We start from the raw sequence: 13,061 nt of genomic DNA on the forward strand, positions 1-13,061 counted from the left end.
ATACATATAACAATATGGTAATTTTTAAAAAATCATAAAAAAGAAAAAACAAGAAAAATAAAATATTTTAGCAGCATCTGGAAGACTCAATTGTCCAAAATAGTTTTGATTAGTTCTGTTTTTAACAGTTTCTGAACATTAGGAGGGTAAGAGAATGCCCTGTTTCCACTGGTAGCTATTCCAGAGAATAGGAGCCACCACTGAGAAAGCCTGATTCCTTGTCTTCATCTCTCAGTGCAGCCACAATTAACATAGTGGATTGAGAGGAGTGAATGAAACAGGTAGCTGATTTCTGGGAGAGATGTTCCAACAGTATCAAGGTGCTAAACTGTTCAAAGTTTTGTAAGTCATAGCTAGAGATAGGCACAAACTGCCAAATCTCTAATCATAACCATAATAATGTATAAGCAGTTCTCCATCATATAAAACATATCATGATTACCATATATTTAGCAGCAGATATGAGTGCTTTGTGCCACAGCTGCCACGTGGACCTTCTCCCCACCCCACCCCGAGTGGTTGGGCCACTTATCTGTCGTCACGCATCACCGGGGTCCTTCTGCTCTGTTGGTGTGGCAGTCTGGGCAGGAGCTTGGGCTGCCCATCCTCATCTCCTCAAGCAGCCAAACATTCTGTCAATGAGGTGGGACAGGGATTATCCCCATGTAGCTGACAAATGATTGGCTGCCTGAGGAGGCAGGGAGAGATATCCCGAGCTCCTGCCTGGATTGGAATCCCGCAGGAACAGAAGGACCCCAGCGAAGGTCTGGGGAGAAGCTCTGCATGGCAGCTGTGGTGCCACGATGATAGCTTTGTACAAAGCTGTCGGTGGCACAAAGCACCCATCTGTAATTAGGAATTCATAATTAAATGATTATAAGGCATCCTGATAATACTTTCGCCTTGAATTGCATGAGTTTGAGTAGCACAGTTTTTGTTATGCAGATTTTTTTTCAATAAATAAATGAATAAGTTGTTTATGTGTTTTAGTTATGTTTGGGGGGCATAAGAGCTATATGTGGATTTTGATCTACATGGAGATCTGGCACCCCTAACCCTAGCATTGTTAGAGGGAGAAGTGTATTTTGCTTCTGCAGAGGAGTCTTTATCAAATCCTGTTGGAAAATGGCCTGGTCCTTGACAGAAGACTTATCATTCTTTTTTATACCCTTCAAGATTCCCATTCATTTTTATGGGTCTATTCATTGGATTCAGCCTTGTTTTCTTTTTTGTAGTAGTTTATAGTAAATTATTTCTCTACCAGTCTGACAAGCATGGAGTCACAAAATCTGTATATTCCCTAGGAGTACTTGATGAGCATTTGGGCATTTGGCAAGAAATTGCTGTTCTATCTCATCCAGCTGGATCCTTTCATCCTGCCCTCACCTTCCAGTACTTTGCTTTTTCCCTGTTGAGTGATGTGAACAAATTTAGTTACTGTCTAATTTTAGGTATCATCTACATTCCTGCACAGCAGCTTGGGTACTTCATTGCACTTTTTTTCCCCATACACTTCCCTTCCCAACTTTACATGCATGCTTTTTTTTAAAGGCTAACCCATCCACTGGGCTATGGTTTATATAAGATCTCTCCCCCCCCCCCTCAGTAACTGTGTTGGTGTGATGCTTGTGGGTGTTAAGATGCAGGATAATAACTAATCAAGGCATTTTGAATTTCTTGTAAAATATCAGAGCATCCCTTCCTCCAAGAGTAAGTGTGATTTCATATCCACATTCCCATATCCTTGTTTGAAAATGCTACTCCAGTGTTTTCCTCTGGTCAGTCCCCTGACATGTGGCCAACAGGTTCCTCAGTCAAATGGGTCCCATGCCATATGGACTGTGACTGGAGAATGGTATGAACCTCAGTTTGGAGGTTTGTACTGGTTCATTCTCTTTCATCACCTCCCCATCCAGTAACCCACTCATCAGTTGGAGTGTCCTCCTCTCTTCTTCCTTTTTGGCTTTCTGACCAGTCTCCAGCAGGAGTATGGGTTTGCCTGTCCTGCCTCCTTGTCTGAGTGGGCGAACAGCCAAGGAGGCAGGACGGGGAAGCCCATGCTCCTGCCAGAGGCTGGTTGAACAGCTGGAGAGGAGAAGGAGAGGAGCGTGTGCCAGCTGGAGAGTGGGAAATCCAGCTGGGGAGACGGGAAAAGGGAACACACAGCACCTGTGTTGCCACGTGGATGAAGCAGCACGAACCTCCAAACTGAGGTTTGTGCCCATCTCTAACTGACCGCTACTGAGTCTGCATTTGATGCCAAGTTCAGCCACTTGGCAAAAAAATGAGGACAACACTTTTCAGGGCCCTGGTTTTTAGCACAGTTCTGCCCACATTGCAGAGTCTGTGATGCCACATGGCAGAGATGAGCATTTAACTTTGCTTTGGTGCCATGCAGTTTAGGCTATGTTGTTTGACATACTTGAGAACTGAAGTATTGCACAGTTAGGATTTGTTCTTCAATACCTGTGGCCAACATGGGACTTGATGGTGTAGCTGCCATGTAATCTGAGAGCCAGTAGCTGAAATGTAGTAGTAAAGTTCAACTAGAGTAGGCCCATTGAATGAATCAGTGTGCCCTTGATGAGACAGCTCTGTAAATTCCATGGATTCAGTGCAACTACTCTAGTTCTGATTTACTGCTGTGTTGTAGTGGTTGGAGTGCTGAGTTTGAGCTTGGGAGACCTGGACTTTCGCACACACTCCTCCAAAAAAAAAACCCTGTGAAATTGAAAAGGTGACCTTCAGTCTGTTGTTCACTCTCAGTCTGACCTACCTCACAGGATTGTTTTGAGGAAAAAAATTGGGAGATTAAGAAATTTGTGTGCTCACTTAAGAAAAGGCAGGATAGAAGTATAACTAATACATATTACATAGTTGCTTCTGTAAATTTCAGTGACAAACTGCTGCAAGTTAAGAAGTTTCCATAGGTTTTGCATAGGAGAGATTTGCTAAGAATGGGGACTGGAGTAAACCCTTCATTAAATATAATGGCACAGCAAGGGATGGATATAGAAGGCAATGTCTGGTGCTTTTCATAAATCTCATCCCCTCTATTTGACCTCTGGCAGCCTTATTTAGCCCGATGCAGCCTGCTCCAATGAGCCCATGTAGTCTCCAATGAGCCCTAAGTCTAGCCATTATGTCCCACTTTGCCACTTCTAATTGTGACTGTATGTAAGCTGATGACATGTTCCCTGAGAGCAGTGTTCCTCTTTAGCCGCTTTGGATTACAATTCCTGACATAACTTGTTTGTGGGAGGTGTATCCTGGCCCATCTGTAGGTCACTAGTTTATGACACCTGCCTAAAAGAAAGTGTGCTTCTTTTACGCTTTCTCTTGTCCTCTTCTCCCCTAGCACAATCTTTAAAATATTAACTTGATAAATTACCAATATTTTCAAATGAGATACGAGAAATACTTTCTTATTCCAGTCAGACACTGCTAGTGTATGGCTTCTGCTTGTTCTCACAGAGCAATTCTGTGTCTATTTAGAAGTAAGCTTCAGTTTTTTATGTAGATTTTTACATCTCTCTCTCTGAGTAAGAACTGTGGATTCATCCTTGACATTCCTGAGGTACATCTAAACATTGCTACTTTTTGCTTAGTCCTTTCTCCTGTCTCCTTCCCAGTCAGATGCCTTTATAAGCTACTACCTTATAAAGCCTGACCAAAGCAGATTAGAGTGTGATGCATTTTAATGCTAAATATAGAAACCAGATCCTATTTTGGTCCTAATAACCTCTGGAGTGACACTCCTGTTTTGCACTGAAACTCAAGTTTGTTAAATCAGCTACAAGTGGTGAGTTTGCTTTTTCTCCTTTTGGTTCTTTTGCTTTAAATTCTCCACTCCCACCAAGCTATCATTTCAGTGGTTTTTGAGGGCTCATACTGTTTTGGAGAGATACTAGCTGTCCTGTCCTTACCCACCCACAAAGAGGAACTTGCATTAATATAAATTAAGATAGTGTGCACTTGGAACAACTGTTTGAGAATCTTTCGTCCTATGGAAAGACAAATGGGTTTTGTTAGTCTGCTTGCCTAAATTTGATTTAAATGCTTCTTTGTCCCAGGAAATAAGGGACTTATGTGCATAAAAAGAAACTTTTATATACTTTAGCTGTTTATTGCAACAGAGTCAAGACCCTGTTGTATTTATTCCCCAGTTTGGATGTATCAGTACCAGTGGCTTGTTCTGGGAAAGAAAAACATAATTATTGAACTATACAAATTATTGCTTTTGTTGCACAAGGAAAATGCCACTACAATCCAAGGGAGAGGATGGTTTAGGACAAACATATAAAGACCTTTCCTGTGCTTGTAATGGCATGAGGAACAGTGTTCTGTTTTTTCCCCCCTAAGGCAATTTATTTACCTTGCGTGGACCAAATTATCAGTTTTGTTCTGGGGTTCTTTAAAAAGTATAGAAAGAAGTGAGGTTTTGCTAGCAACCAGACTGAAGGAAGGGAGCAGCTGCCAGAATCCTATTCTTGTTTATGAGTTCTGGTTTGTTTTCTTACATTACCAGTTGCCCTTCTTTGAGGGCAATGTTTGCTGAACTGATCTTACGTCAGAATTCAACTGAGCTGGAAATTCTAGCATGTGATTGGTAATGTTTATCCATTCCTTCCTTTGAGTACATGTTCGGTATAATTACACTGTGGTGAAGGAGAAATATCCTACATAAATTCACAGATATTGTTCTTCTTATAATTATTGCATATCCTCTAGAATTCAGCCCTAGAAATAAAGAAGGTTCTAGAGGGGTGTTCCAGGATTTTCCTTAGGTGTCATGTGTATAGGCAAGATTACAGTAATCAGATAGCTGTTAACACAGAAGAGGGAAACTGTGTTGCTGCAGAGCACTTATTAAACCAAAACCAACCAACTAGACTGTGTAGTGGTACTAATACAGTATGGTTGGTATTTCTATAGCCCAGACCATATAGTCAAACATGTTTCATGTTTGATGAGCATGCCCATTTACCAGTTGTGTAGCTTCTTGTGAAGTTCCAATAATAACAGCTTTTTGTAAGTGATCTCTCGGAATCAAGATTCAGATATCACAGACTCATGGAATCATAGAAAAATGAAGTTCAAAGGGGTCTACAAGGCCATCAAGTCCAACCCCCTGCTCAATGCAGGAATACAATCAAAAGATATCTGCCGGGTTGATTATCCAAGTTTTTCTTGAATGCCTCCAATGTAAGAGGCTAATTTGTCCTACTGCTAATTCAGTGTATTTGTTTGCTTATGCTAAGCTTATTTTTATATATTTTTAAAATTTAAATTGGTATTTAAAATATTCTAAATTTGTGTTCTAGAAATTTTATGAATAAGCATCAGAAGCCGGTGCTAACAGGCCAACGGTTCAAAACTAGGAAGAGGGGTAAGTTTGCTTGTTTCATTTTGTGAAAATTTATGTTACAGTTCAGAAGTCTTTACATGACATTGCTAGCTGAGTTATGTCTTGCTGTTCTCCTCACCTGTCAAAGCAGTGGTTAATATGAAAAGAATGGATGAATTGAGTAGCTTTAAGCTGGTAACAACCACGTAACTATTTATGAAGCTAAATGTCATGTATATTAATCATACCTGGAATACTGCTCTAAAGGAGTGTCTATTGTTTTGACATACTGGCAAACTGCAATTTATTTTAAAAAGCCAACTTGAAAATGTGGTTGTGTCAATCTCACTCACAGAATCTCCCTTCATATTCCATACACCAGCCTTTATATCCAGCCCCCTACCCCCTTGGCTCCACCTTCTATCCTCTCATTGGCTCCTTCTCCACTGTTTAGCAGTGACGGACAGGTGAGGGCAGGGCTGTTCGCTACAGTGGTTGATCCTGGTTTGCTTCAATAAATCATAGTTAATATGATTAGCTGCTAAAATGTTTATCATAGCTACTGAACAACAGTTAAAGTATGTCTATAGTTGTAGTTTTGAGAGATACAAAGAATTCTCTGCTAAGTGCTCTAGCACAGTGGTTCTCAACCGTGGGCCTCCAGATGTTCTTGAACTTCAACTCCCAGAAATTCTGGCCAGCAGAGGTGGTGGTGAAGGCTTCTGGGAGTTGTAGACCAAGAACTTCTGGAGGCCCAGGATTGGGGACCACTGCTCTAGCACACCCTGCTGAACTATAGCACTAGAACTCTAGCAGAGAATACTAATTAGCTCACCAAACTATAAATCCCAGGATTTTGTAGGATGGAGCCATGGCAGTTAAATGGTGTCAAACAGCTATAGATGTGTAGTGTAAGATCCATTTTCAATTCAAAAGAGCAGGGTTTCTTTTAAAAACAAAACTCTTTTTTTGAGGCTGGAACCACAGGAGGGGTAAGATTGTAAATCTAAGGCTCAGGCAAATAAAACTGGCCAATTTATTTATTTATTTAGCTTAAATAAATTACATTGTACATTGTCTTCTTGGCCAGTACAACTACATACCAATAAAATTTATACAATATTTATGAGCTATGGTGATATCCCATCTTTTTTTCAGTATGCTCAGAACAGCGTACATATTTTACTTATTTTAATGTTAGGCATGCAAATTCTATTATAAAGGACTGAGTACTGGATCTTTTTTTGTAGATGAAAAGGAGAAATTTGAACCCACGGTCTTCCGGGATACAATTGTCCAAGGTCTCAACGAAGCCGGCGATGACTTGGAAGCTGTAGCCAAGTTTCTGGATACAACAGGCTCAAGGCTAGATTACCGTCGCTATGCCGACACTCTTTTTGACATCTTGATAGCTGGCAGCATGCTAGGTATGCATGTGACATAGAAAATGTCAACACTTTTTTTAGAGCTAATCCTGTAAACATGCCTTCTTGGTTTTGTCTGTCCGTCAGCTAATGTTTTGCTCCTGTATTAAACCCCTTCCTCCTCCTTCATATGTGCATATCTTAAGCTTGCTTGCATATTTTTCATAAATCTTTGTATATTACGAGAAGCTGTGTTTTGATATCTGTGGCTAATGTAACTTGTTGAAATAATATTTTGTGTTGAAACTAAAATTAGATGCAGAGAATATCTTTAATCACAATTCTTCAGCCTTATAGAAGATGACAGCATTCTGGACCCCAATGACCTATATAATTAGTTGATCAATGAGATGTCAATAAACAGAAAGTTATTCAGTGGGTTTTATGAAAACTATAGAGGCCAGGATCCATTAGTAATTTACATTTGCAGAAGTGAAATTACAGTGAGTAAGTCGCAGTGGCAAATTGCTGCTAATGAATGAAATGCCAGTTGTGTTCCTGGTCATGTGTTTATCGCATGACTGGGCATGTGACCAGGAATGTTACCAGCATTTAGTTAATCAGTGGTAATTTGCTGCTACAACTTACATAGTTTCACTTATGCACATGTAAATTGCCAGGTGGATTCTGACCAGTGTTTTGTAAGTTCACAACACCACATTAGTGGTGAGACTGGATGGGACCAGTCCCATCAGGAAACACCCACTGCCCATTAGCGCATTTTTTTTCTTTGGGGGATTTTCTGTGTCTATTTTCCATCCAGTCTCTAAAAAACTCTGGTACCATTTCATTGGAAAACATGCAGCATCCATAGTTGTTTTTCACTGGTATGTGGTATTTATTGTTTTTGAGCCTTTTGTACAGAGCCACTGTCGGTGAGTGGGGAGAGTTAGCCAGCACCATCTAAAGCTTCGTGGTGCTATTCCATAGTAGGGAGCTGTAGATGCCTCCATGAAAATACTGTATGCTCCATGTGTATATTATATAAAGTATGAACACCAGCTATATTAATGCTAATAAATAATTGTGTGCCATCAAGTCAGTTCTGATTTATGTTACGTTATTTTGATATGTTACATTCTTTTATGATTGTGATGTTTATTTTGTCACTTCTATATATTATTTTGGACTGAATGTTTTGTTACATGTTCTTTTGTAAGCTGCCCAGAATAGTGATTCACCCCTAGATGGATGGGATATAAGTAAAATTAATTAATTAATGTTGACCCTCTTCAGGGTTTTCTAGGTACAGAGTACTCAGAAATGGTGTACCATTCTGTTTTTCTGGGGGCATCGTGGGGCAGTGCCCAAGGATAAATAGGCTGGCTCTTCTATGATGCACAGTGGGGAATAAACTTCCAGCCTCTGGCTCAGCAACCAGATACCTAATTCACTGATCTACCCAGCCAGCTGTAAAGTAATATCTAAATTTACATTGTTTTTGAGATCGTTGTGTCTTTTCAGCCCCAGGAGGGACAAGAATAGATGACAATGATAAGACCAAGATGACCAGCCACTGTGTATTTTCTGCAGAAGAAGACCATGATGCCCTCCGACATTATGCTCAGGTTAGATCAAAAGGCAGCTGGTGCAGACAATGAATGGACTTCAGTAGGTGTTTATTTTAACTTGAATGTGGGGTACAGTAGTGGGTTTTACTACTACTACCCAGTCATGAAATGACTACAATAAAAGAGTTTGAATTTACTACTGGTAGTCTTTGTTTTTGACTTATTCTGTAAAAATGAAATTTATTTACTGACTGCTTGGTGAGGTCGGGAGGGTGGCATAATTATTCAAATATGTATTGTTTGTGCTGCTAGCTTCTGATTTAAGGACAAGATTGATGTATGCTTTTTTTGCACTGTAACACAAACAAAATCTGAATGTAACAGAACTAGATTGAGAGGCAATGTGATCCTTTCACGTTTACATCCATAGTATTCTAAGTTTTTCAACACACCTGCAGTTTAGCTATTTACAAAGCAAACTAGATTTTAGTAAAGGACCTAATGCAGAGACATATATTTTAAAATGTATTTCAGATTTATTGTAGAGTAGTTGTGTACACTTGTAGAAATATCTAAGTTTCTCTTGATATTGGCTATATTTAGGTCTTCAATAAACTCATCAGGAGATATAAATATTTGGAAAAGGCATTTGAAGATGAAATTAAAAAGGTAACATTTCTGATATTTGTATCCTGGAGATTAGTTGTTAATACACACTGGCTGATATCCTGTTTGTATAAGTTCTGTGGGGTTGAGGGATGAGAGGTGAAAAATATTTTATTATTAAAAATTGCCATTGATTCCTGATAATGAAATGAATTACTTGGGACCTAAGAGCAGAAGCGGAAAATGTTTAATTTTCAAAAAATTGCCCTGGTATATGATGCCATCAGTCTTATGCTGTGGAATTTATTCAGACAGGATTTCACTTGATGTCTTTTTTGTCACATACAAACAGAATTAGCAAATATTTTAAGATACCTGGCTGCTGACTTGTGAGCCTCTGTAGTGACTCCATGTTTACGTACATCTAGTAGATAAATCCAGTCCAACTTTGGTGGCAACAGGGAATCATCTTTCTTTTAAAATCTTAACCAGTGGAATGCAAGTGTTGACTTACCAAATTCACATTGATTTTTGTTTGGACTAACAATTGGATTTAGGTCAATGAATGAAACAGCATGTGCAGTCATGTGACCTTTAGAAGGGCAGCACTGTTCGACTTGTATATTGGCAGAGCGACAGTTCAGCAAAGACTTTAATTGATGCTAAGTGCTTGATGTGCTTTATATGCAACTCTTCCCACTCTATAAGCATAAATGTACTGTTAATTACAATAATCTGTTATGAGTAATCCTGACTCAAGCACAGGGAACACTTCATGCTCATTCAAGTTCTTATTTCTCCTTTCCACCTCCACCTGATTATTGGCAGTGTTTAGCACAGTTGTGGCAAATGATGCCCAGTGTATATAATTGCAGGGTGTGTTTTTTTTTTTTTTTTTAAACACTTCATGCTTGCCGTTTGTTGAAGACTTTGTGTGCAAAGTAAAAAATGGTCAACAGCCAGTTTATTATTTCAATGTCTTTTGAAATTACAATAATAAGGTGTATTTTCAGTACGAAAGAGAGTTTACTACAGCACTCATTGTACCCTATCTGTAGTTAACCAAGGGCACAGCATGATGTAACATATAGTATGCATAGAAAGGGCACGTGTGCAGAACCATATTTTACAATACGGCTATGCATTTGGTGTGACCAACAGTAAGTAAATAATGTGGGCTAGGTGGAACTGCTCTTCTGAACATGCATTTAAGAAATATGTTGCTCTGCCCAAGCTTGCTGGACTGCATTTTCCATCAGTCCCAGCTAGAAGTAATGGGAATTGTAATCTGGAGTACCATGCATTTCAAATCTGTTTAAATGCTTGCTTCTTTTTCTCTATTTCTTTAGGTTAGCTCATTGGGTATTTATAATTGCTACACCTGGGGAAGTAGGCAATTGCCTCTGATAGCTCATGACAGAATAAAACACTTAAATTGCAGGGATAAATTCAGTTGTGAATCCCAACTAGAGAAGACAGATTGAATCAGTGGGACTTCATAGTGTTGATTTACCAAGTTCCATTCTTTTTCTCAGATTTGCTGTAGAAGGATTACCTAAAGACTTCCGTGTGTTCTTTCATTTGATAGTGTGTATGCTTTGCTTATGGAAGCTCTTGTGTTTAGTCCCAAGAATTTCCAGATATAGCAGTGAAATATTTATTTATTTATTTATTTATTTATTTATTTATTTATTTATTTATTTATTTATTTATTTATTTATTTATTTATTTATTTATTTATTTATTTATTTAATTTATACCCCGCCCCTCTAGACTATGTCTACTCGGGGCGGCTGAAATGTTAAAGACCAGCTGCTAGTGAATGTAAATAGTCCTAAACTAGACGGAATAATCCCAGGGATGTGGTGGCGCTGTGGGCTAAACCGCAGAAGCCTGTGCTGCAGGGTCAGAAGACCAGCAGTCATAAGATCGAATCCACGTGACGGAGTGAGCTCCTGTTGCTTTGTCCCAGCTCCTCGCCAACCTAGCAGTTTGAAAGCATGCAAATGCGAGTAGATAAATAGGTACCATCTCGGTGGGAAGGTAAAACGTCATTCCCTAGTCACGCTGGCCACGTGGCAACGGAAACTGTCTTCGGACAAGCGCTGGCTCTATGGCTTGAAAACTAGATGAGGACCACCCCCTAAAGTTGGACACGAGTGGACTGAAAATGTCAAGGGGAACCTTTACCTTTTTAGATGGAATAATGATATGATTCAAAATCTTCACTTTAGTAGCCACTCTATTAAGAACTGAGCAGATTTCTTCTCTATCTCTTGGGAAAGAAAGTTGCCAATGAGACATGTGTGCTTCTAATAAAAGTTACATTGAAGCCCAAGTAGACTTCTCATGCGAAGCAAATGTACAGTGACAGTGAACTACTCATTTAGAGGAAATGGACCATTAGATGTGCTGCTGTGAACATTCAACATCTTAAAACTTCTGCTGCAAAAGGTGAGAGTTTGATCAGGGACTGAGAAGGGAGATGGTGGTTTTCTAAAAGCCAAGCTCTGTCCATACAGCACATGTAGTTATCCCAGTGATTGTCTAATGGCAGACAAATTGGCGCCCAAGAGCTGAGAGTTCAGTATTATAGCTATAAAGTAGTGCAGCTATGCTGCTGTGCAGCAGAGCAAATCAACGTTCTACAAGGCAATTCTAAAAATGGGGGCAGCCCAAACAAAAGCTCATAACTTTGAAACTGCACTTCAGAGCAACCCCAAATTTGGCACAGACATAGCAGACAGTTGGCTCTTGCTGTTTGTCAGATATGGGGAAGTTTAAGGGATGGGTTTTCAAGCTATGATTTTTTAAATGTAAACCTCTTCCCTTTCCATGCAGAAATAAGGGATCCGGATATCCTCAGATTTAAAATAGCTCATATAAATTGAAAAGCCTGATCTTGTTTAATTTGAAAGAGAATGGTCGGTGTCTCTTTCTCTTTTTTCTTTTTTCTTTTCTTTTCTTTTCTTTTTTCTTTTCTTTTCTTTCTTTTTCTTTCTTTCTTTCTTTCTTTCTTTCTTTCTTTCTTTCTTTCTTTCTTTCTTTCTTTCTTTCTTTCTTTCTTTCTTTCTTTCTTTCTTTCTTTCTTTCTTTCTTTCTTTCTTTCTTTCTTTCTTTCTTTCTTTCTTTTTAAATTTGGAAAGAATCTAGGCTATAACGTTCCTCAAAAAAAGGCCTTTTGAAAGAGTGAAACAATGACTTTGTTATAAGCTAAGTGTGGAACAGGCTTGCCAGGGAGACAATACAGTGTATGTAGAGGCAAGGGAGAATTACAAGTTACTAACAATTCACAGTTATTATGGAAGGAGTTAAAAAAAGGGGGGGTTTGCTTTAAAGAAAGTAATGACCTGACAGTCTTCGAGAAAGGGAGAGACTTTGCCATGTATTTCCAGGGAATTAGCATACAATTTTGTAAGGCATTTTCAGAGTATTTCTGTATTACAAAAGCACAAAGCTGTTGTGTTTCTCTTGGCCCATGATTCAGAATGCTCGGAAATGGCCTGATATTCACACTTTTCAAAAAACAAATTGTGTTGTGTTTGACTGAGAAATGGTTAACGATAAAAAGAGTCAGCTTCTGGGATCTTCCCTTGCTTGGTGTCACTTTGTGAATGGTGGTGAGTACAAGAAGGTTTCCTGTAGACTATCTTGACTGCTGTCATTGGTGTTGCCAACATTCAGGCTGCCCTTTGCTATGTAAAGCTTGGCATCCTTTTTCCCACTGGCAACATGGGCATCAAATTGTGCATGGATATTGGACTATTTCTTGGCATTTTGAATCCTGGATACAGAAGCACAAATCCTTCATTTATATACAGAAGGTTTTTTAAAAGAAGGCCTTCCCGTGTGAAACTGGTAATCAAAACTGAAATAGTTATAGAAAGCAAATTGCTTCGAAAGCAGTTTGTTGTGCACATTTGGAGTGATAATAGCAATGGTGAAGCTGAATGCCATGTTCATTTTGGGTAGTTTCTAAGTAGGTTAATTAGGCTTGGAATTTTCCCCCAGAAGCTAATTCAAGCCGGACTTAACAGTTGAGTAAGCAACAAATAATGCTTTTTGAACATAGAAAAATGATTCCCAAAGTATATATAAATGCATCATAAAGTGGCCTGATGCCAGAAACTCAGATGTTGTTTACATTGTGCTAGGCATCCTTGAAGCATGTAT

General features: G+C 39.1%; 1 protein-coding gene across 6 annotated transcripts in view; it reads left to right on the forward strand.

Annotated features, from left to right (window-relative positions):
* The window catches only part of BZW2 (basic leucine zipper and W2 domains 2), a 53,557-nt gene that overhangs the window by 15,358 nt on the left and 25,138 nt on the right, over positions 1 to 13,061 (forward strand). For 4 of the 6 annotated variants that reach the window (XM_078377164.1, XM_078377165.1, XM_073003262.2 and 1 more), the window contains exons 2-5: positions 5,325 to 5,389; positions 6,598 to 6,774; positions 8,236 to 8,339; positions 8,886 to 8,951. In XM_078377164.1, coding sequence (XP_078233290.1) covers positions 5,332 to 5,389; positions 6,598 to 6,774; positions 8,236 to 8,339; positions 8,886 to 8,951 — 405 coding nt within the window. In that variant the 5' untranslated portion in view covers positions 5,325 to 5,331. Of the gene's footprint in view, positions 1 to 3,716; positions 3,803 to 5,324; positions 5,390 to 6,597; positions 6,775 to 8,235; positions 8,340 to 8,885; positions 8,952 to 10,661; positions 11,343 to 13,061 lie in introns of those variants that run through there. The other 2 variants (XM_073003265.2, XM_078377166.1) reach the window with 2 other exon arrangements.

This window comes from Pogona vitticeps, chromosome 6 (assembly GCF_051106095.1).
Source record: "Pogona vitticeps strain Pit_001003342236 chromosome 6, PviZW2.1, whole genome shotgun sequence".
Taxonomy (NCBI): domain Eukaryota; kingdom Metazoa; phylum Chordata; class Lepidosauria; order Squamata; family Agamidae; genus Pogona; species Pogona vitticeps.